This window comes from Leptosomus discolor, unplaced genomic scaffold (assembly GCF_034619465.1).
Source record: "Leptosomus discolor isolate bLepDis1 unplaced genomic scaffold, bLepDis1.hap2 HAP2_SCAFFOLD_145, whole genome shotgun sequence".
In the NCBI taxonomy this organism is placed as follows: Eukaryota; Metazoa; Chordata; class Aves; order Leptosomiformes; family Leptosomidae; genus Leptosomus; species Leptosomus discolor.
The window spans coordinates 54010-75226 of record NW_028237742.1 but is presented as its reverse complement, the minus strand read 5'-3'; the positions used below and the strand labels follow the sequence as shown (position 1 = coordinate 75226).

Here is a 21217-nt window from a genome sequence, read left to right as displayed (position 1 = left end):
TCACCCCAACGCCAGGTTTTCACCCCCCAAAATGGGGTTTAAAGCCCTGCTGTGCACCCCCAAGGTGGGGTTTGGCACCCCAAAGGCAGGTTTTCACCCCAAAATGGGGGGGACACCCCCCAAAGTGGGGGTTGAAACCCCCTGCTGTGCACCCCAAAGTAATTTTTCACCCAAAATGGGTTTGGACACCCTGCTGTGCACCCCAAAGTCAGGTTTTCACCCCAAAATAGGGATTACACACACTGCTGTGCATCTCAAGGTCAGGTTGGCACCCCAAAGTCAGGTTTTCACCCCCAAAATGGGGTTGAAACCCCCTGCTGTGCACCCCAAAGGCAGGTTTTCAGCCCAAAAATGGGGTTGAAACCCCCTGCTGTGCACCCCAAAGTCAGGTTTGCACCCCAAAGGAAGGTTTTCACCCCAAAAGTGGGGGGGACACCCCCCAAAGTGGGGTTGAAACCCCCTGCTGTGCGCCCGAAAGTCATGTTTTCACCCCAAAATAGGGATTACACGCCTGCTGTGCACCCCAAAGTCACGTTTTCACCCCAAAATGGGGTTGAAACCCCGTGCTGTACACCCTAAAGGTGGGGTTGGCACCCCAAAGGCAGGTTTTCACCCCAAAATGGGGGGGACACCCCCCAAAATGGGGTTGAAACCCCCTGCTGTGCGCCCCAAATGCAGGTTTTCACCCCAAAGTCATGTTTTCACCCCAAAATGGGGTTGGCACTTCCTGCTGTGCACCCCAAAGTCAGGTTTTCACCCCAAAAATGGGTTTAAACCCCCTGCTGTGCACCCCAAAGTCAGGTTTTTCACCCCAAAATAGGGATTACACGCCCTGCTGTGCACCTCAACACCAGGTTTTCACCCCAAAAATGGGGTTTTAAAGCCCCTGCTGTGCACCCCCAAGGTGGGGTTTGGCACCCCAAAGGCAGGTTTTCACCCCAAAATGGGGGGGACACCCCCAAAATGGGGTTGAAACCACGTGCTGTGCACCCCAAAGTAATTTTTCACCCCAAAAATGGGTTTGGACACCCTGCTGTGCACCCCAAAGTCAGGTTTTCACCCCAAAATAGGGATTACACGCCCTGCTGTGCATCTCAAGGTCAGGTTGGCACCCCAAAGGCAGGTTTTCACCCCCAAAATGGGTTGAAACCCCTTGCTATGCACCCCAAAGTCACATTTTCACCCCAAAAATGGGGTTTAAACCCCCTGCTGTGCACCCCAATGCCAGGTTTGCACCCCAAAATGGGTTGGCACATCCTGCTGTGCACCCCAAGGTCGGGTTTTCGCCCCCAAAATGGGGTTGAAACCCCCTGCTGTGCACCCCAAAGTCAAGTTTGCACCCCAAAGGAAGGTTTTCACCCCAAAAGTGGGGAGACACCCCCCAAAATGGGGTTTAAACCCCCTGCTGTGCACCCCCAAGGTGGGGTTGGCACCCCAACGCCAGGTTTTCACCCCAAAAATGGGGTTTAAAGCCCCTGCTGTGCACCCCCAAGGTCGGGTTGGCACCCCAAAGGCAGGTTTTCACCCCAAAATGGGGGGGACACCCCCAAAATGGGGTTGAAACCCCCTGCTGTGCGCCCAAAAGTCATGTTTTCACCCCAAAATAGGGATTACACCCCCTGCTGTGCACCCTAAAGGTCGGGTTGACACCCCAAAGGCAGGTTTTCACCCAAAAATGGGTTGAAACCCCCTGCTGTGCTCCCCAAGGTCACGTTTTCACCCCAAAATGGGTTTGGACACTGTGCTGTGCACCCCAAAGTCACATTTTCACCCCAAAATAGGGATTACACGCCCTGCTGTGCATCTCAAGGTCAGGTTGGCACCCAAAGTCAGGTTTTCACCCCCAAAATGGGGGTTGAAACCCCTGCTGTGCACCCCAAAGGCAGGTTTTCAGCCCAAAAATGGGGTTGAAACCCCCTGCTGTGCACCCCAAGTCAGGTTTGCACCCCAAAGGAAGGTTTTCACCCCAAAAGTGGGGGGGACACCCCCAAAATGGGGTTGAAACCCCCTGCTGTGCGCCCGAAAGTCATGTTTTCACCCCAAAATAGGGATTACACACCCTGCTGTGCACCCCAAAGTCACGTTTTCACCCCAAAATGGGGTTGAAACCCCCTGCTGTACACCCTAAAGGTGCGGTTGGCACCCCAAAGGCAGGTTTTCACCCCAAAAGTGGGGGGGACACCCCCCAAAATGGGGTTGAAACCCCTGCTGTGAGCCCGAAAGTAATGTTTTCACCCCAAAATAGGGATTACACTCCCTGCTGTGCACCCCAAAGGCAGGTTTTCACCCCCAAAATGGGTTGAAAGCCCCTGCTGTGCTCCCCAAGGTCACGTTTTCACCCCAAAATGGTTTGGACACTGTGCTGTGCACCCCAAAGTCACATTTTCACCCCAAAATAGGGATTACACGCCCTGCTGTGCATCTCAAGGTCAGGTTGGCTCCCCAAAGTCAGGTTTTCACCCCCAAAATGGGGTTGAAACCCCTGCTGTGCACCCCAAAGGCAGGTTTGCACCCCAACATGGGGTTGGCACGTCCTGCTGTGCACCCCAAAGGCAGGTTTTCACCCCAAAAATGGGGTTGAAAGCCCCTGCTGTGCACCCAAAGTCAAGTTTGCACCCCAAAATAGGGATTACACACCCTGCTGTGCACCCCAAAGTCAGGTTTTCACCCAAAATAGGGATTACACACCTGCTGTGCACCCCAAAGTCACGTTTTCACCCCAAAATGGGGTTGAAACCCCGTGCTGTACACCCTAAAGGTGGGTTGGCACCCAAAGGCAGGTTTTCACCCAAAAGTGGGGGGACACCCCCCAAAATGGGGTTGAAACCCCCTGCTGTGCGCCCGAAAGTCATGTTTTCACCCCAAAATAGGGATTACACACCTGCTGTGCACCCCAAAGGCAGGTTTCACCCAAAAATGGTTGAAACCCCCTGCTGTGCTCCCAAGGTCACGTTTTCACCACAAAATGGGTTGACACTCTGCTGTGTACCCAAATGTCAGGTTTTCACCCCAAAATAGGGATTACACACCCTGCTGTGCACCCCAAAGGCAGGTTTTCACCCAAAAATGGGGGGGACACCCCCCAAGTGGGGTTGAAATCCCCTGGGGCAAGTGGGTGGCTCCCCAATGGTGAGGGTGGGCACCCAAAGTGGTTTTCACCAAAAGGGAATGGGGTGAAAGCCCTGCTGTGCACCCCAAAGTCAAGTTTGCACCCCAAAATAGGGATTACACACCCTGCTGTGCACCCCAAAGTCAGGTTTGCACCCCCAACATGGGGTTGGCACGTCCTGCTGTGCACCCCAAATGCAAGTTTTCACCCCAAAATAGGGATTACACGCCCTGCTGTGCACCCCAAGGTCAGGTTGGCACCCCAAAGTCAGGTTTTCACCCCCAAAATGGGGTTGAAACCCCCTGCTGTGCGCCCCAAATGCAGGTTTTCACCCCAAAGTCATGTTTTCACCCCAAAATGGGGTTGGCACTTCCTGCTGTGCACCCCAAAGTCAGGTTTTCACCCCCAAAATGGGTTGAAAGCCCCTGCTGTGCTCCCCAAGGTCACGTTTTCACCCCAAAATGGGTTTGGACACTGTGCTGTGCACCCCAAAGTCACATTTTCACCCCAAAATAGGGATTACACGCCCTGCTGTGCATCTCAAGGTCAGGTTGGCTCCCCAAAGTCAGGTTTTCACCCCCAAAATGGGGTTGAAACCCCCCTGCTGTGCACCCCAAAGGCAGGTTTGCACCCAACATGGGTTGGCACGTCCTGCTGTGCACCCCAAAGGCAGGTTTTCACCCCAAAAATGGGGTTGAAAGCCCCTGCTGTGCACCCCAAAGTCAAGTTTGCACCCCAAAATAGGGATTACACACCCTGCTGTGCACCCCAAAGTCAGGTTTTCACCCCAAAATAGGGATTACACACCCTGCTGTGCACCCCAAAGTCAAGTTTGCACCCCAAAGGAAGGTTTTCACCCCAAAAGTGGGGGAGACACCCCCCAAAATGGGGTTTAAACCCCCTGCTGTGCACCCCCAAGGTGGGGTTGGCACCCCAACGCCAGGTTTTCACCCCAAAAATGGGGTTTAAAGCCCCTGCTGTGCACCCCCAAGGTCGGGTTGGCACCCCAAAGGCAGGTTTTCACCCCCAAATGGGGGGACACCCCCCAAAATGGGGTTGAAACCCCCTGCTGTGCGCCCAAAAGTCATGTTTTCTCCAAAATAGGGATTACACCCCCTGCTGTGCACCCTAAAGGTCGGGTTGACACCCCAAAGGCAGGTTTTCACCCCAAAAATGGGTTGAAACCCCCTGCTGTGCTCCCCAAGGTCACGTTTTCACCCCAAAATGGGTTTGGACACTGTGCTGTGCACCCCAAAGTCACATTTTCACCCCAAAATAGGGATTACACGCCCTGCTGTGCATCTCAAGGTCAGGTTGGCACCCCAAAGTCAGGTTTTCACCCCCAAAATGGGGTTGAAACCCCCTGCTGTGCACCCCAAAGGCAGGTTTTCAGCCCAAAAATGGGTTGAAACCCCCTGCTGTGCACCCCAAAGTCAGGTTTGCACCCCAAAGGAAGGTTTTCACCCCAAAAGTGGGGGGGACACCCCCCAAAATGGGGTTGAAACCCCCTGCTGTGCGCCCGAAAGTCATGTTTTCACCCCAAAATAGGGATTACACACCCTGCTGTGCACCCCAAAGTCACGTTTTCACCCCAAAATGGGGTTGAAACCCCCTGCTGTACACCCTAAAGGTGCGGTTGGCACCCCAAAGGCAGGTTTTCACCCCAAAAGTGGGGGGGACACCCCCCAAAATGGGGTTGAAACCCCCTGCTGTGAGCCCGAAAGTAATGTTTTCACCCCAAAATAGGGATTACACTCCCTGCTGTGCACCCCAAAGGCAGGTTTTCACCCCCAAAATGGGTTGAAAGCCCCTGCTGTGCTCCCCAAGGTCACGTTTTCACCCCAAAATGGGTTTGGACACTGTGCTGTGCACCCCAAAGTCACATTTTCACCCCAAAATAGGGATTACACGCCCTGCTGTGCATCTCAAGGTCAGGTTGGCTCCCCAAAGTCAGGTTTTCACCCCCAAAATGGGGTTGAAACCCCCTGCTGTGCACCCCAAAGGCAGGTTTGCACCCCAACATGGGGTTGGCACGTCCTGCTGTGCACCCCAAAGGCAGGTTTTCACCCCAAAAATGGGGTTGAAAGCCCCTGCTGTGCACCCCAAAGTCAAGTTTGCACCCCAAAATAGGGATTACACACCCTGCTGTGCACCCCAAAGTCAGGTTTTCACCCCAAAATAGGGATTACACACCCTGCTGTGCACCCCAAAGTCACGTTTTCACCCCAAAATGGGGTTGAAACCCCGTGCTGTACACCCTAAAGGTGGGGTTGGCACCCCAAAGGCAGGTTTTCACCCAAAAGTGGGGGGACACCCCCCAAAATGGGGTTGAAACCCCCTGCTGTGCGCCCGAAAGTCATGTTTTCACCCCAAAATAGGGATTACACACCCTGCTGTGCACCCCAAAGGCAGGTTTTCACCCCAAAAATGGGTTGAAACCCCCTGCTGTGCTCCCCAAGGTCACGTTTTCACCACAAAATGGTTTGGACACTCTGCTGTGTACCCCAAAGTCAGGTTTTCACCCCAAAATAGGGATTACACACCCTGCTGTGCACCCCAAAGGCAGGTTTTCACCCCAAAATGGGGGGGACACCCCCCAAAGTGGGGTTGAAATCCCCTGCTGTGCGCCCCCAAGGTGGGGTGGGCACCCCAAAGGCAGGTTTTCACCCCAAAAATGGGGTTGAAAGCCCCTGCTGTGCACCCCAAAGGCAGGTTTTCAGCCCAAAAATGGGGTTGAAACCCCCTGCTGTGCACCCCAAAGTCAGGTTTGCACCCCAAAGGAAGGTTTTCACCCCAAAAGTGGGGGGGACACCCCCCAAAGTGGGGTTGAAACCCCCTGCTGTGCGCCCGAAAGTCATGTTTTCACCCCAAAATAGGGATTACACGCCCTGCTGTGCACCCCAAAGTCACGTTTTCACCCCAAAATGGGGTTGAAACCCCGTGCTGTACACCCTAAAGGTGGGGTTGGCACCCCAAAGGCAGGTTTTCACCCCAAAATGGGGGGGACACCCCCCAAAATGGGGTTGAAACCCCCTGCTGTGCGCCCCAAATGCAGGTTTTCACCCCAAAGTCATGTTTTCACCCCAAAATGGGGTTGGCACTTCCTGCTGTGCACCCCAAAGTCAGGTTTTCACCCCAAAAATGGGTTTAAACCCCCTGCTGTGCACCCCAAAGTCAGGTTTTTCACCCCAAAATAGGGATTACACGCCCTGCTGTGCACCTCAACACCAGGTTTTCACCCCAAAAATGGGGTTTAAAGCCCCTGCTGTGCACCCCCAAGGTGGGGTTTGGCACCCCAAAGGCAGGTTTTCACCCCAAAATGGGGGGACACCCCCCAAAATGGGGTTGAAACCACGTGCTGTGCACCCCAAAGTAATTTTTCACCCCAAAATGGGTTTGGACACCCTGCTGTGCACCCCAAAGTCAGGTTTTCACCCCAAAATAGGGATTACACGCCCTGCTGTGCATCTCAAGGTCAGGTTGGCACCCCAAAGGCAGGTTTTCACCCCCAAAATGGGTTGAAACCCCTTGCTATGCACCCCAAAGTCACATTTTCACCCCAAAAATGGGGTTTAAACCCCTGCTGTGCACCCCAATGCCAGGTTTGCACCCCAAAATGGGGTTGGCACATCCTGCTGTGCACCCCAAGGTCGGGTTTTCGCCCCCAAAATGGGGTTGAAACCCCCTGCTGTGCACCCCAAAGTCAAGTTTGCACCCCAAAGGAAGGTTTTCACCCCAAAAGTGGGGGAGACACCCCCCAAAATGGGGTTTAAACCCCCTGCTGTGCACCCCCAAGGTGGGGTTGGCACCCCAACGCCAGGTTTTCACCCCAAAAATGGGGTTTAAAGCCCCTGCTGTGCACCCCCAAGGTCGGGTTGGCACCCCAAAGGCAGGTTTTCACCCCCAAAATGGGGGGGACACCCCCCAAAATGGGGTTGAAACCCCCTGCTGTGCGCCCAAAAGTCATGTTTTCACCCCAAAATAGGGATTACACCCCCTGCTGTGCACCCTAAAGGTCGGGTTGACACCCCAAAGGCAGGTTTTCACCCCAAAAATGGGTTGAAACCCCCTGCTGTGCTCCCCAAGGTCACGTTTTCACCCCAAAATGGGTTTGGACACTGTGCTGTGCACCCCAAAGTCACATTTTCACCCCAAAATAGGGATTACACGCCCTGCTGTGCATCTCAAGGTCAGGTTGGCACCCCAAAGTCAGGTTTTCACCCCAAAATGGGGTTGAAACCCCCTGCTGTGCACCCCAAAGGCAGGTTTTCAGCCCAAAAATGGGGTTGAAACCCCCTGCTGTGCACCCCAAAGTCAGGTTTGCACCCCAAAGGAAGGTTTTCACCCCAAAAGTGGGGGGGACACCCCCCAAAATGGGGTTGAAACCCCCTGCTGTGCGCCCGAAAGTCATGTTTTCACCCCAAAATAGGGATTACACACCCTGCTGTGCACCCCAAAGTCACGTTTTCACCCCAAAATGGGGTTGAAACCCCCTGCTGTACACCCTAAAGGTGCGGTTGGCACCCCAAAGGCAGGTTTTCACCCCAAAAGTGGGGGGACACCCCCCAAAATGGGGTTGAAACCCCCTGCTGTGAGCCCGAAAGTAATGTTTTCACCCCAAAATAGGGATTACACTCCCTGCTGTGCACCCCAAAGGCAGGTTTTCACCCCCAAAATGGGTTGAAAGCCCCTGCTGTGCTCCCCAAGGTCACGTTTTCACCCCAAAATGGGTTTGGACACTGTGCTGTGCACCCCAAAGTCACATTTTCACCCCAAAATAGGGATTACACGCCCTGCTGTGCATCTCAAGGTCAGGTTGGCTCCCCAAAGTCAGGTTTTCACCCCCAAAATGGGGTTGAAACCCCCTGCTGTGCACCCCAAAGGCAGGTTTGCACCCCAACATGGGGTTGGCACGTCCTGCTGTGCACCCCAAAGGCAGGTTTTCACCCCAAAAATGGGGTTGAAAGCCCCTGCTGTGCACCCCAAAGTCAAGTTTGCACCCCAAAATAGGGATTACACACCCTGCTGTGCACCCCAAAGTCAGGTTTTCACCCCAAAATAGGGATTACACACCCTGCTGTGCACCCCAAAGTCACGTTTTCACCCCAAAATGGGGTTGAAACCCCGTGCTGTGCACCCCCAAGGTGGGGTTGGCACCCCAAAGGCAGGTTTTCACCCCAAAAGTGGGGGACACCCCCCAAAATGGGGTTGAAACCCCCTGCTGTGCGCCCGAAAGTCATGTTTTCACCCCAAAATAGGGATTACACACCCTGCTGTGCACCCCAAAGGCAGGTTTTCACCCCAAAAATGGGTTGAAACCCCCTGCTGTGCTCCCCAAGGTCACGTTTTCACCACAAAATGGGTTTGGACACTCTGCTGTGTACCCCAAAGTCAGGTTTTCACCCCAAAATAGGGATTACACACCCTGCTGTGCACCCCAAAGGCAGGTTTTCACCCCAAAATGGGGGGGACACCCCCCAAAGTGGGGTTGAAATCCCCTGCTGTGCGCCCCCAAGGTGGGGTGGGCACCCCAAAGGCAGGTTTTCACCCCAAAAATGGGGTTGAAAGCCCCTGCTGTGCACCCCAAAGTCAAGTTTGCACCCCAAAATAGGGATTACACACCCTGCTGTGCACCCCAAAGTCAGGTTTGCACCCCAACATGGGGTTGGCACGTCCTGCTGTGCACCCCAAATGCAAGTTTTCACCCCAAAATAGGGATTACACGCCCTGCTGTGCACCCCAAGGTCAGGTTGGCACCCCAAAGTCAGGTTTTCACCCCCAAAATGGGGTTGAAACCCCCTGCTGTGCGCCCCAAATGCAGGTTTTCACCCCAAAGTCATGTTTTCACCCCAAAATGGGGTTGGCACTTCCTGCTGTGCACCCCAAAGTCAGGTTTTTCACCCCAAAATAGGGATTACACGCCCTGCTGTGCACCCCAACGCCAGGTTTTCACCCCAAAAATGGGGTTTAAAGCCCCTGCTGTGCGCCCCCAAGGTGGGGTGGGCACCCCAAAGGCAGGTTTTCACCCCAAAAATGGGTTGAAACCCCCTGCTGTGCTCCCCAAGGTCACGTTTTCACCCCAAAATGGGTTTGGACACTGTGCTGTGCACCCCAAAGGCAGGTTTTCAGCCCAAAAATGGGGTTTAAAGCCCCTGCTGTGCACCCCCAAGGTGGGGTGGGCACCCCAAAGGCTGGTTTTCACCCCAAAATAGGGTTGGCACGTCCTGCTGTGCACCCCAAAGTCAGGTTTGCACCCCAAATGCAGGTTTTCACCCCAAAAATGGGGGGGACACCCCCAAAATGGGGTTGAAACCCCCTGCTGTGTGCCCGAAAGTCATGTTTTCACCCCAAAATAGGAATTACACACCCTGCTGTGCACCCCAAAGGCAGTTTTTCACCCCAAAAATGGTTGAAACCCCCTGCTGTGCTCCCCAAGGTCACGTTTTTACCCCAAAATGGGTTTGGACACTGTGCTGTGCACCCCAAAGTCACATTTTCACCCCAAAATAGGGATTACACGCCCTGCTGTGCATCTCAAGGTCAGGTTGGCACCCCAAAGTCAGGTTTTCACCCCCAAAATGGGGTTGAAACCCCCTGCTGTGCACCCCAAAGGCAGGTTTTCAGCCCAAAAATGGGGTTGAAACCCCCTGCTGTGCACCCCAAAGTCAGGTTTGCACCCCAAAGGAAGGTTTTCACCCCAAAAGTGGGGGGGACACCCCCCAAAGTGGGGTTGAAACCCCCTGCTGTGCGCCCGAAAGTCATGTTTTCACCCCAAAATAGGGATTACACGCCCTGCTGTGCACCCCAAAGTCACGTTTTCACCCCAAAATGGGGTTGAAACCCCGTGCTGTACACCCTAAAGGTGGGGTTGGCACCCCAAAGGCAGGTTTTCACCCAAAAGTGGGGGGGACACCCCCCAAAATGGGGTTGAAACCCCCTGCTGTGCACCCCAAAGGATGGGTTTCACCCCAAAATGGGGTTGAAACCCCCTGCTGTGCTCCCCAAAGTCATGTTTTCACCCCAAAATGGGGTTGGCACTTCCTGCTGTGCACCCCAAAGTCAGGTTTTCACCCCAAAAATGGGTTTAACCCCCCTGCTGTGCACCCCAAAGTCAGGTTTTTCACCCAAAATAGGGATTACACGCCCTGCTGTGCACCCCAACGCCAGGTTTTCACCCCAAAAATGGGGTTTAAAGCCCTGCTGTGCGCCCCCAAGGTGGGGTTTGGCACCCCAAAGGCTGGTTTTCACCCCAAAATGGGGGGACACCCCCAAAATGGGGTTGAAACCACGTGCTGTGCACCCCAAAGTAATTTTTCACCCCAAAATGGGTTTGGACACTCTGCTGTGCTCCCCAAAGTCAGGTTTTCACCCCAAAAATGGGTTGAAACCCCCTGCTGTGCTCCCCAAAGTCACGTTTTCACCCCAAAAATGGGTTGAAACCCCCTGCTGTGCACCCCAAAGTCACGTTTTCACCCCAAAAGTGGGTTGAAACCGCCTGCTGTGCTCCCCAAGGTCACGTTTTCACCCCAAAATGGGTTTGGACACGGTGCTGTGCACCCCAAAGGCAGGTTTTCAGCCCAAAAATGGGGTTTAAAGCCCCTGCTGTGCGCCCCCAAGGTGGGGTGGGCACCCCAAAGGCTGGTTTTCACCCCAAAATAGGGTTGGCACGTCCTGCTGTGCACCCCAAAGTCAGGTTTGCACCCCAAATGCAGGTTTTCACCCCAAAAATGGGGGGGACACCCCCCAAAATGGGGTTGAAACCCCCTGCTGTGCACCCCAAAGGATGGGTTTCACCCCAAAATGGGTTGAAACCCCCTGCTGTGCTCCCCAAAGTCATGTTTTCACCCCAAAATGGGGTTGGCACTTCCTGCTGTGCACCCCAAAGTCAGGTTTTCACCCCAAAAATGGGTTTAAACCCCCTGCTGTGCACCCCAAAGTCAGGTTTTTCACCCCAAAATAGGGATTACACGCCCTGCTGTGCACCCAACGCCAGGTTTTCACCCCCAAAATGGGGTTTAAAGCCCCTGCTGTGCACCCCCAAGGTGGGGTTTGGCACCCCAAAGGCAGGTTTTCACCCCAAAATGGGGGGGACACCCCCAAAGTGGGGTTGAAACCCCCTGCTGTGCACCCCAAAGTAATTTTTCACCCCAAAATGGGTTTGGACACCCTGCTGTGCACCCCAAAGTCAGGTTTTTCACCCCAAAATAGGGATTACACACACTGCTGTGCATCTCAAGGTCAGGTTGGCACCCCAAAGTCAGGTTTTCACCCCCAAAATGGGGTTGAAACCCCTGCTGTGCACCCCAAAGGCAGGTTTTCAGCCCAAAAATGGGGTTGAAACCCCCTGCTGTGCACCCCAAAGTCAGGTTTGCACCCCAAAGGAAGGTTTTCACCCCAAAAGTGGGGGGGACACCCCCCAAAGTGGGGTTGAAACCCCCTGCTGTGCGCCCGAAAGTCATGTTTTCACCCCAAAATAGGGATTACACGCCCTGCTGTGCACCCCAAAGTCACGTTTTCACCCCAAAATGGGGTTGAAACCCCGTGCTGTACACCCTAAAGGTGGGGTTGGCACCCCAAAGGCAGGTTTTCACCCCAAAATGGGGGGGACACCCCCAAAATGGGGTTGAAACCCCCTGCTGTGCGCCCCAAATGCAGGTTTTCACCCCAAAGTCATGTTTTCACCCCAAAATGGGGTTGGCACTTCCTGCTGTGCACCCCAAAGTCAGGTTTTCACCCCAAAAATGGGTTTAAACCCCCTGCTGTGCACCCCAAAGTCAGGTTTTTCACCCCAAAATAGGGATTACACGCCCTGCTGTGCACCTCAACACCAGGTTTTCACCCCAAAAATGGGGTTTAAAGCCCCTGCTGTGCACCCCCAAGGTGGGGTTTGGCACCCCAAAGGCAGGTTTTCACCCCAAAATGGGGGGGACACCCCCCAAAATGGGGTTGAAACCACGTGCTGTGCACCCCAAAGTAATTTTTCACCCCAAAATGGGTTTGGACACCCTGCTGTGCACCCCAAAGTCAGGTTTTCACCCCAAAATAGGGATTACACGCCCTGCTGTGCATCTCAAGGTCAGGTTGGCACCCCAAAGGCAGGTTTTCACCCCCAAAATGGGTTGAAACCCCTTGCTATGCACCCCAAAGTCACATTTTCACCCCAAAAATGGGGTTTAAACCCCCTGCTGTGCACCCCAATGCCAGGTTTGCACCCCAAAATGGGGTTGGCACATCCTGCTGTGCACCCCAAGGTCGGGTTTTCGCCCCCAAAATGGGGTTGAAACCCCCTGCTGTGCACCCCAAAGTCAAGTTTGCACCCCAAAGGAAGGTTTTCACCCCAAAAGTGGGGGAGACACCCCCCAAAATGGGGTTTAAACCCCCTGCTGTGCACCCCCAAGGTGGGGTTGGCACCCCAACGCCAGGTTTTCACCCCAAAAATGGGGTTTAAAGCCCCTGCTGTGCACCCCCAAGGTCGGGTTGGCACCCCAAAGGCAGGTTTTCACCCCCAAAATGGGGGGGACACCCCCCAAAATGGGGTTGAAACCCCCTGCTGTGCGCCCAAAAGTCATGTTTTCACCCCAAAATAGGGATTACACCCCCTGCTGTGCACCCTAAAGGTCGGGTTGACACCCCAAAGGCAGGTTTTCACCCAAAAATGGGTTGAAACCCCCTGCTGTGCTCCCCAAGGTCACGTTTTCACCCCAAAATGGGTTTGGACACTGTGCTGTGCACCCCAAAGTCACATTTTCACCCCAAAATAGGGATTACACGCCCTGCTGTGCATCTCAAGGTCAGGTTGGCACCCAAAGTCAGGTTTTCACCCCAAAATGGGGTTGAAACCCCCTGCTGTGCACCCCAAAGGCAGGTTTTCAGCCAAAAATGGGGTTGAAACCCCCTGCTGTGCACCCCAAAGTCAGGTTTGCACCCCAAAGGAAGGTTTTCACCCCAAAAGTGGGGGGACACCCCCCAAAATGGGGTTGAAACCCCCTGCTGTGCGCCCGAAAGTCATGTTTTCACCCCAAAATAGGGATTACACACCCTGCTGTGCACCCCAAAGTCACGTTTTCACCCCAAAATGGGGTTGAAACCCCCTGCTGTACACCCTAAAGGTGCGGTTGGCACCCCAAAGGCAGGTTTTCACCCCAAAAGTGGGGGGGACACCCCCCAAAATGGGGTTGAAACCCCCTGCTGTGAGCCCGAAAGTAATGTTTTCACCCCAAAATAGGGATTACACTCCCTGCTGTGCACCCCAAAGGCAGGTTTTCACCCCCAAAATGGGTTGAAAGCCCCTGCTGTGCTCCCCAAGGTCACGTTTTCACCCCAAAATGGGTTTGGACACTGTGCTGTGCACCCCAAAGTCACATTTTCACCCCAAAATAGGGATTACACGCCCTGCTGTGCATCTCAAGGTCAGGTTGGCTCCCCAAAGTCAGGTTTTCACCCCCAAAATGGGGTTGAAACCCCCTGCTGTGCACCCCAACGTTGGGTTTTCACCCCAAAATAGGGATTACACGCCCTGCTGTGCACCCCAACGCCAGGTTTTCACCCCAAAATGGGGTTGGCACATCCTGCTGTGCACCCCAAAGCCAGGTTTGCACCCCAAATGCAGGTTTTCACCCAAAAGTGGCGGGACACCCCCCAAAATGGAGTTGAAACCCCCTGCTGTGCACCCCAAAGGCAGGTTTTCACCCCAAAATAGGGATTACACATCCTGCTGTGCACCTCAAGGTCAGGTTGGCACCCCAAAGGCAGGTTTTCACCCCCAAAATGGGGTTGAAACCCCCTGCTGTGCACCCCCAAAGTCGGGTTTGCACCCCAAAGGAAGGTTTTCACCCCAAAAGTGGGGGGGACACACCCCAAAATGGGGTTGAAACCACGTGCTGTGCACCCCAAAGTAATTTTTCACCCCAAAATGGGTTTGGACACTGTGCTGTGCACCCCAAAGTCAGGTTTTCACCCCAAAAATGGGTTGAAAACCCCTGCTGTGCTCCCCAAAGTCACGTTTTCACCCCAAAAATGGGTTGAAACCCCCTGCTGTGCACCCCAAAGTCACGTTTTCACCCCAAAAGTGGGTTGAAACCCCCTGCTGTGCTCCCCAAGGTCACGTTTTCACCCCAAAATGGGTTTGGACACTGTGCTGTGCACCCCAAAGGCAGGTTTTCAGCCCAAAAATGGGGTTTAAAGCCCCTGCTGTGCGCCCCCAAGGTGGGGTGGGCACCCCAAAGGCTGGTTTTCACCCCAAAATAGGGTTGGCACGTCCTGCTGTGCACCCCAAAGTCAGGTTTGCACCCCAAATGCAGGTTTTCACCCCAAAAATGGGGGGACACCCCCCAAAATGGGGTTGAAACCCCCTGCTGTGAGCCCGAAAGTCAGGTTTTCACCCCAAAATAGGGATTACACACCCTGCTGTGCACCCCAAAGTCACATTTTCACCCCAAAATAGGGATTACACGCCCTGCTGTGCATCTCAATGTCAGGTTGGCACCCCAAAGGCAGGTTTTCACCCCAAAATGGGGTTGAAACCCCCTGCTGTGCGCCCCAAATGCTGGTTTTCACCCCAAAAATGGGTTTAAACCCCCTGCTGTGCTCCCCAACGTTGGGTTTTCACCCCAAAATAGGGATTACACGCCCTGCTGTTCACCCCAACGCCAGGTTTTCACCCCAAAATGGGGTTGGCACATCCTGCTGTGCACCCCAAGGTCGGGTTTGCACCCCAACACCAGGTTTTCACCCCAAAAACGGGGTTGGCACATCCTGCTGTGCACCCCAAAGCCAGGTTTTCACCCCAAAATGGGGTTGGCACATCCTGCTGTGCACCCAAAGTCAGGTTTGCACCCCAAAGGCAGGTTTTCACCCCAAAATGGGGTTGAAACCCCCTGCTGTGCACCCAAAGGATGGTTTTCACCCCAAAATGGGTTTGAAACCCCCTGCTGTGCTCCCCAAAGTCAGGTTTTCACCCCAACATGGGGTTGGCACGTCCTGCTGTGCACCCCAAAGGCAGGTTTTCACCCCAAAAATGGGGGGGACAACCCCCAAAGTGGGGTTGAAACCCCCTGCTGTGCACCCCAAAGGCAGGTTTTCACCCCAAAAATGGGGTTGAAACCCCCTGCTGTGCACCCCCAAGGTGGGGTGAGCACCCCAAAGGATGGTTTTCACCCCAAAATGGGTTGAAACCCCCTGCTGTGCTCCCAAAGTCACTTTTTCACCCCAAAAATGGGGTTTAAACCCCGTGCTGTGCACCCCCAAGGTGGGGTGGGCACCCCAAAGTCAGGTTTTTCACCCCAAAATCGGGTTGGCACACCCTGCTGTGCACCCCAAAGTCACGTTTTCACCCCAAAAATGCTTTTAACCCCCCTGCTGTGCACCCCAAGGTCGGGTTTTCACCCCAAAATGGGGTTGGCACGTCCTGCTGTGCACCCGAAAGTCAGGTTTTCACCCCAAAAATGGGTTGAAACCTCCTGCTGTGCTCCCCCAAGTCACGTTTTCACCCCAAAATGGGGTTGAAACCCCCTGCTGTGCACCCCAAAGTCATGTTTTCACCCCAAAATAGGGATTACACGCCCTGCTGTGCACCCCAAAGGCAGGTTTTCACCCCAAAAGTGGGGGGGACACCCCCCAAAATGGGGTTGAAACCCCCTGCTGTGCACCCCAAAGGCAGGTTTTCACCCCAAAAATGGGGTTGAAACCCCCTGCTGTGCACCCCAAAGTAATTTTTCACCCCAAAATGGGTTTGGACACCCTGCTGTGCACCCCAAAGTCAGGTTTTCACCCCCAAAATGGGGTTGAAACCCCCTGCTGTGCACCCCAAAATCAGGTTTTCACCCCAAAATAGGGATTACACGCCCTGCTGTGCACCCCAAAGTCAGGTTTTCACCCCAAAAATGGGGTTTAAAGCCCCTGCTGTGCACCCCCAAGGTCGGGTTGGCACCCCAAAGTCAAAATGGGGGGGACACCCCCCAAAATGGGGTTGAAACCCCCTGCTGTGCACCCCCAAGGTGGGGTTGGCACCCCAAAGGCTGGTTTTCACCCCAAAATGGGGTTGAAACCCCCTGCTATGCACCCGAAAGTCATGTTTTCACCCCAAAACAGGGATTACATGCCCTGCTGTGCACCCCAACGCCAGGTTTTCACCCCAAAACGGGGTTGGCACGTCCTGCTGTGCACCCCAAGGTCAGCTTTGCTCCCCAAACCAGGGTCCCCACGTCCTGTTCTGCACCCCAAAACAGACCTTGCACCCCAAAACAGGCCTTGCCCCCCCAAGCAGCCCTTACACCTCCCCCTGTGCCCCCCCCCCCAAAAAAAAAAACCCAGCCCTTACGAGCTACGGCGGAGCCTGCAGGCTGCGCTTTGCACCCCAAAGCAGGTCTGTCCCCCCAAAGCCGCTCTGTCCCCCCCCAGAAGCCTCCCCACAGCGGCTCTGTCCCCCCCAAAATGGTTCTGTCCCCCCCAAAGCCCTTTTGTCCCCCAAAGCCGCTCTGTCCCTCCCCAGAAGCCGCCCCACAGCGGCTCTGTCCCCCCCAAAATGGTTCTGTCCCCCCCAAAGCCCTTTTGTCCCCCCAAAGCCGCTCCATCCCCCCCCCAGAAGCCGCCCCACAGCGGTTCTTTCCCCCCCAAAATGCTTCTGTCCCCCCAAAGCCCTTTTGTCCCCCCCAAAGCCATTCTGTCCCCCCAAAGTGGTTCTGTCCCCCCCCAGAAGCCGCCCCACAGCGGCTCTGTCCCCCAAAATGGTTCTGTCCCCCCCAAAGTCCTTTTATCCCCCCAAAGCCGCTCCGTCCCCCCCCCAGAAGCCGCCCCACAGCAGCTCTGTTCCCCCAAAATGGTTCTGTCCCCCCCCCAAGCCCTTTTGTCCCCCCAAAGCCATTCTGTCCCCCCAAAGCCATTCTGTCCCCCCAAAATGCTTCTGTCCCCCCCAAAGCCCCTTTATCCCCTCCAAAGCCGCTCCGTCCCCCCCCACAATCCACCCCACAGCCATTCTTTCCCCCCCCCCTCCCCAAATACTTCTGTCCCCCCCCAAAAGCCCTTTTGTGTCCCATCCCCCCCCCTCCCCCCCCCACCCCCCCCCCCAATCCACCCCACAGCCATTCTTCCCCCCCCCTCCCCAAATACTTCTGTCCCCCCCCCCCCAAAGCCCTTTTGTGTCCCATCCCCCCCTCCCCCCCCCCCCCCCACCCCCCCCCCCAATCCACCCCACAGCCATTCTTTCCCCCCCCCCAATACTTCTGTGTCCCCCCCCCCCAAAGCCCTTTTGTGTCCCATCCCCCCCTCCCCCCCACCCCCCCCAATCCACCCCACAGCCATTCTTTCCCCCCCCCAAATACTTCTGTCCCCCCCCCAAAGCCCTTTTGTGTCCCATCCCCCCCTCCCCCCCCCTCCCCCCCACCCCCCCCAATCCACCCCACAGCCATTCTTTCCCCCCCCCCCAATACTTCTGTGTCCCCCCCCCCAAAGCCCTTTTGTGTCCCATCCCCCCCTCCCCCCCCCCCTCCCCCCCACCCCCCCCCCCCCCCAGGAATCCGCCCCACTCACCGTCACCTCCCACCGGTCTCCCCGGGCCATGGCCACGGTGACCCCGCGCACGGTGACCAGCACCCTCCGCACGCCGCCTCCCTCCGCCCCGCTCCCCTTCTCCACCACCACCGCGAAGGCCACCGGCGGGTCCTCGGCGCCGCCATCGCCGCCTTCCTCCTCCTCCTCCTCCTCCTCCTCCTCCACCTCCACCGCCGCCAGGGTGTAGGCGCAAGCGCCGGCCAAGCGGAGCGGGCGGCCGTCGAAGGTGCGGTGGGCGAGGGCCCCCCGCACCTCGCAGCGGCCGCAGGCGCGGGGGCGGCAGCCCGGCTCCCCGTCTCGCCCCCCGCACCCGTCGCCCTCGCCGCAGCCCCCCGCCGGGCGGCACTCGACGGCGCCGCCGGGGCGGCAGGCGCAGCGCTCGGCGCAGGCGGCGTCGGCGAAGAACTCCTCGCCCGCCCGGCGGTAGCGGCCGGCGTGCCAGCAGCCGCAGCGGGCCGGGGGGACGCAGGCGGCGCCGCTGCGGAGGTAGCCGGCGTCGCAGAAGCAGCCTTCGGCGCAGGCCGGGGCGTCGTCGCACTCCTCGGCTTCGGCCAGGCCGCGGCACGTGGGCGGGCAGGAGGGGCCGCAGAGCTCGTAGTGCTGGTGCGGGGGGCAGGGGTGGCCTGGGGGGGGGGGAGGGGGGAGGGGGGGGGAGGGGGGGGAGGGGGGAGAGATGGAGTTGAGGGGGTCCGAACGCTCCCCGCCGCGCCCCCCGCGCCGCCGTGCGAGGAGGAGAGGGGAGGCAGCGAGCGCCGCCGGCGGAGCGCCAAGGGGCCCGGGCGGGGGGGAGGCGCGAAGCGTCGGGAGCGGGGAGGGCCGAATTTGGGGGTGGGAGGGCCGAATTTGGGGGTGGGAGGGCCGAATTTGGGGGTGGGAGGCCGAATTTGGGGGTGGGAGCGCCTGAAATCGTCGGGCGTGCGAGCCCCGAATCGTCGGGCGTGCGAGCCCCGAAATCGTTGTGTGTGTGAGCCCCGAATCGTCGGGTGTGTGAGCCCCGAAATCGTTGTGTGTGTGAGCCCCGAATTTGGGGGTGTGAGGCCGAATTTGGGGGTGGGAGGGCCGAATTTGGGGGTGGGAGCGCCTGAAATCGTCGGGCGTGCGAGCCCCGAATCGTCGGGCGTGTGAGCCCCGAAATCGTTGTGTGTGTGAGCCCCGAATTTGGGGGTGGAGCACCTGAAATCGTCGTGTGTGCGAGCCCTGAATTTGGGGGTGTGAGGCCGAATTTGGGGGTGGGAGCGCCTGAAATCGTCGTGCGTGTGAGCCCCAAATCCTCGTGCGTGTGAGCCCCGAATTTGGGGGTGTGAGGCCGAATTTGGGGGTGGGAGCACCTGAAATCGTTGGGGGTGGGAGGGCCGAATTTGGGGGGTGGGAGCGCCGAATTTGGGGGTGGGAGCGCCTGAAATCGTCATGTGTGCGAGCCCTGAATTTGGGGGTGTGAGGCCGAATTTGGGGGTGTGAGCCCCGAATCCTCGTGTGTGTGAGCCCCGAATTTGGGGGTGTGGGGCCGAATTTGGGGGTGGGAGCCCCGAAATCGTCGTGCGTGTGAGCCCCGAATCATCAGGAGTGTGAGGCCGAATTTGGGGGTGGGAGCGCCTGAAATCGTCGTGCGTGCGAGCCCCGAATTTGGGGGTGTGAGGCTGAATTTGGGGGTGGGAGCCCCTAAAATCGTCGTGCGTGTGAGCCCCGAATTGTCGGGAGTGTGAGGCCGAATTTGGGGGTGGGAGCGCCTGAAATCGTCGGGCGCGCGAGCCCCGAATTTGGGGGTGGGAGCGCCGAAATCGTCGTGCGTGTGAGCCCCAGTTTGGGTGTGTGAGCCCCAAATCCTCGTGCGTGCGAGCCCCGAATCATCGGGCGTGTGAGCCCCGAATTTGGGGGTGTGAGGCTGAATTTGGGGGTGTGAGCCCCGAATCCTCGTGTGTGTGAGCCCCGAAATCTCGTGTGTGTGAGCCCCGAATTTGGGGGTGTGAGGCTGAATTTGGGGGTGGGAGCCCCGACTCGTCGGGTGTGTGAGCCCCAGTTTGGGTGTGTGAGCCCCAAATCCTCGTGTGTGTGAGCCCCAGTTTGGGGGTGTGAGTCCCAAATCGTCATGTGTGTGACCCCCAATTTGCACGAGCGAGTCCCAATTCACGCACGAGCCCCAAATTTGCACCTGTGACCCCCGATTCGCACGCATGACCCCCCAATTCCCCCCCGTGACCCCCAACCCCCACCCCGCCACCCCCGACTCCCCCCCCGCGACCCCCGATTCCCCCCGCGACCCCCAACCCTCCCGCGACCCCCGATTCCCCCCCGCGACCCCCAACCCGCCCCCGCCGGCCGCCCACCGCCCGCGCGTGCAACCCCTCACCCCCCCCAACCCCCCCCCAACCCCCCCCCAACCCCCGCCCCCCTCCCCCCCCCCGCCCCCCTCCTCCCCCCGCGACCCCCAACTCCCCCCCCCGCGACCCCAACTCCCCCCCCGCGACCCCCAACCCGCCCCCGCCGGCCGCCCACCGCCCGCGCGTGCAACCCCCCACCCCCCCCCCCAACCCCGCCCCCCTCCGCCCCCCGTGACCCCCAACTCCCCCCCGCGACCCCCAACTCCCCCCCCGCGACCCCCAACCCGCCCCCGCCGGCCGCCCACCGCCCGCGCGTGCAACCCCCCCCAACCCCCCCCCAACCCCGCCCCCCTCCCACCCCCCGCCCCCCTCCCCCCCCCCGCCCCCCCCCCCGCCCCCCGCCGCCCCCCCTTACTGCAGAAGGCGGCGCTGCGCCAGGGCCTGACGGCGAGGCGGCGGGCGTGGCAGGCGGCGCCGTAGGCGGCGATGGCGCGGCAGGCGGCCTCCTGGTGGCCCTGGTAGAGGCAGGTGTCGAAGAGACAGTCCTGGAAGTAGGGGTCGGGGTCGAGGGCGGGGTGGCAGGCGGCGAAGGGCCCCCCCTTTTTGACCAGGAGGCCGCAGTGCTTGTCGCCGCGGTAAGGGCGCTTCTCCGCCTCGGAGCAGACGCGGCAGCCGTCGGCGCAGCCGGCCCGGCAGCCGGGGACGTCGGCCACTTTCCAGGCGTCGGCGAAGCGGAGCTCGTCGGGGGCGGGGCGGCCGTCGGGGAGGGCGAGGTCGTCGGCGGGGTCGCCGTCGGCGTCGCCGCAGAGGCCGCAGACGGCGCGGGCGTAGGTGGTGGGGAGGGCGAGGCGGGCGTAGCTGTGCCAGTCGAAGGTGACGAGGAGCTCGAAGTCGGTCTTGATGACGGCGTGGGAGCCGCGGAGGTAGGCGCGGAGCTTGTCGGCGTGGTTGAAGGGGAGGTCCAGCAGGAGCCCGTCAACCTGGGAGGGGGACCGGGGCGGGGGTTGATGCCACAGGACAACTTGGAAGCCCACCAAGACGCCACACGACAACTTGGAAGCCCACCAAGATGCCGTGTAACATTTTGGGAGCCCACCAAGATGCCTCACAGCAACTTGGAAGCCCACCAAGATGCAACGCAATGACTTGGAAGCCCACCAAGATGCCACAAACAACTTGGAAGCCCACCAAGATGCCACACGACAACTTGGAAGCCCACCAAGATGCCACATGACAACTTGGA

General features: G+C 57.9%; 1 protein-coding gene across 1 annotated transcript in view; it reads right to left on the bottom strand.

The window, feature by feature from the left end:
• LOC147413131 (IgGFc-binding protein-like) overlaps positions 1-21217 on the bottom strand; it is a 50914-nt gene that overhangs the window by 1268 nt on the left and 28429 nt on the right. Inside the window, exons 14-16 of the mRNA XM_086480613.1 lie at positions 20390-20954; positions 17776-18279; positions 17636-17712 (exon numbers count right to left, since the gene is read on the bottom strand). Of these exons, the coding sequence (XP_086336739.1) occupies positions 17636-17712; positions 17776-18279; positions 20390-20954 (1146 nt within the window). The remainder of the gene's footprint in view (positions 1-17635; positions 17713-17775; positions 18280-20389; positions 20955-21217) is intronic.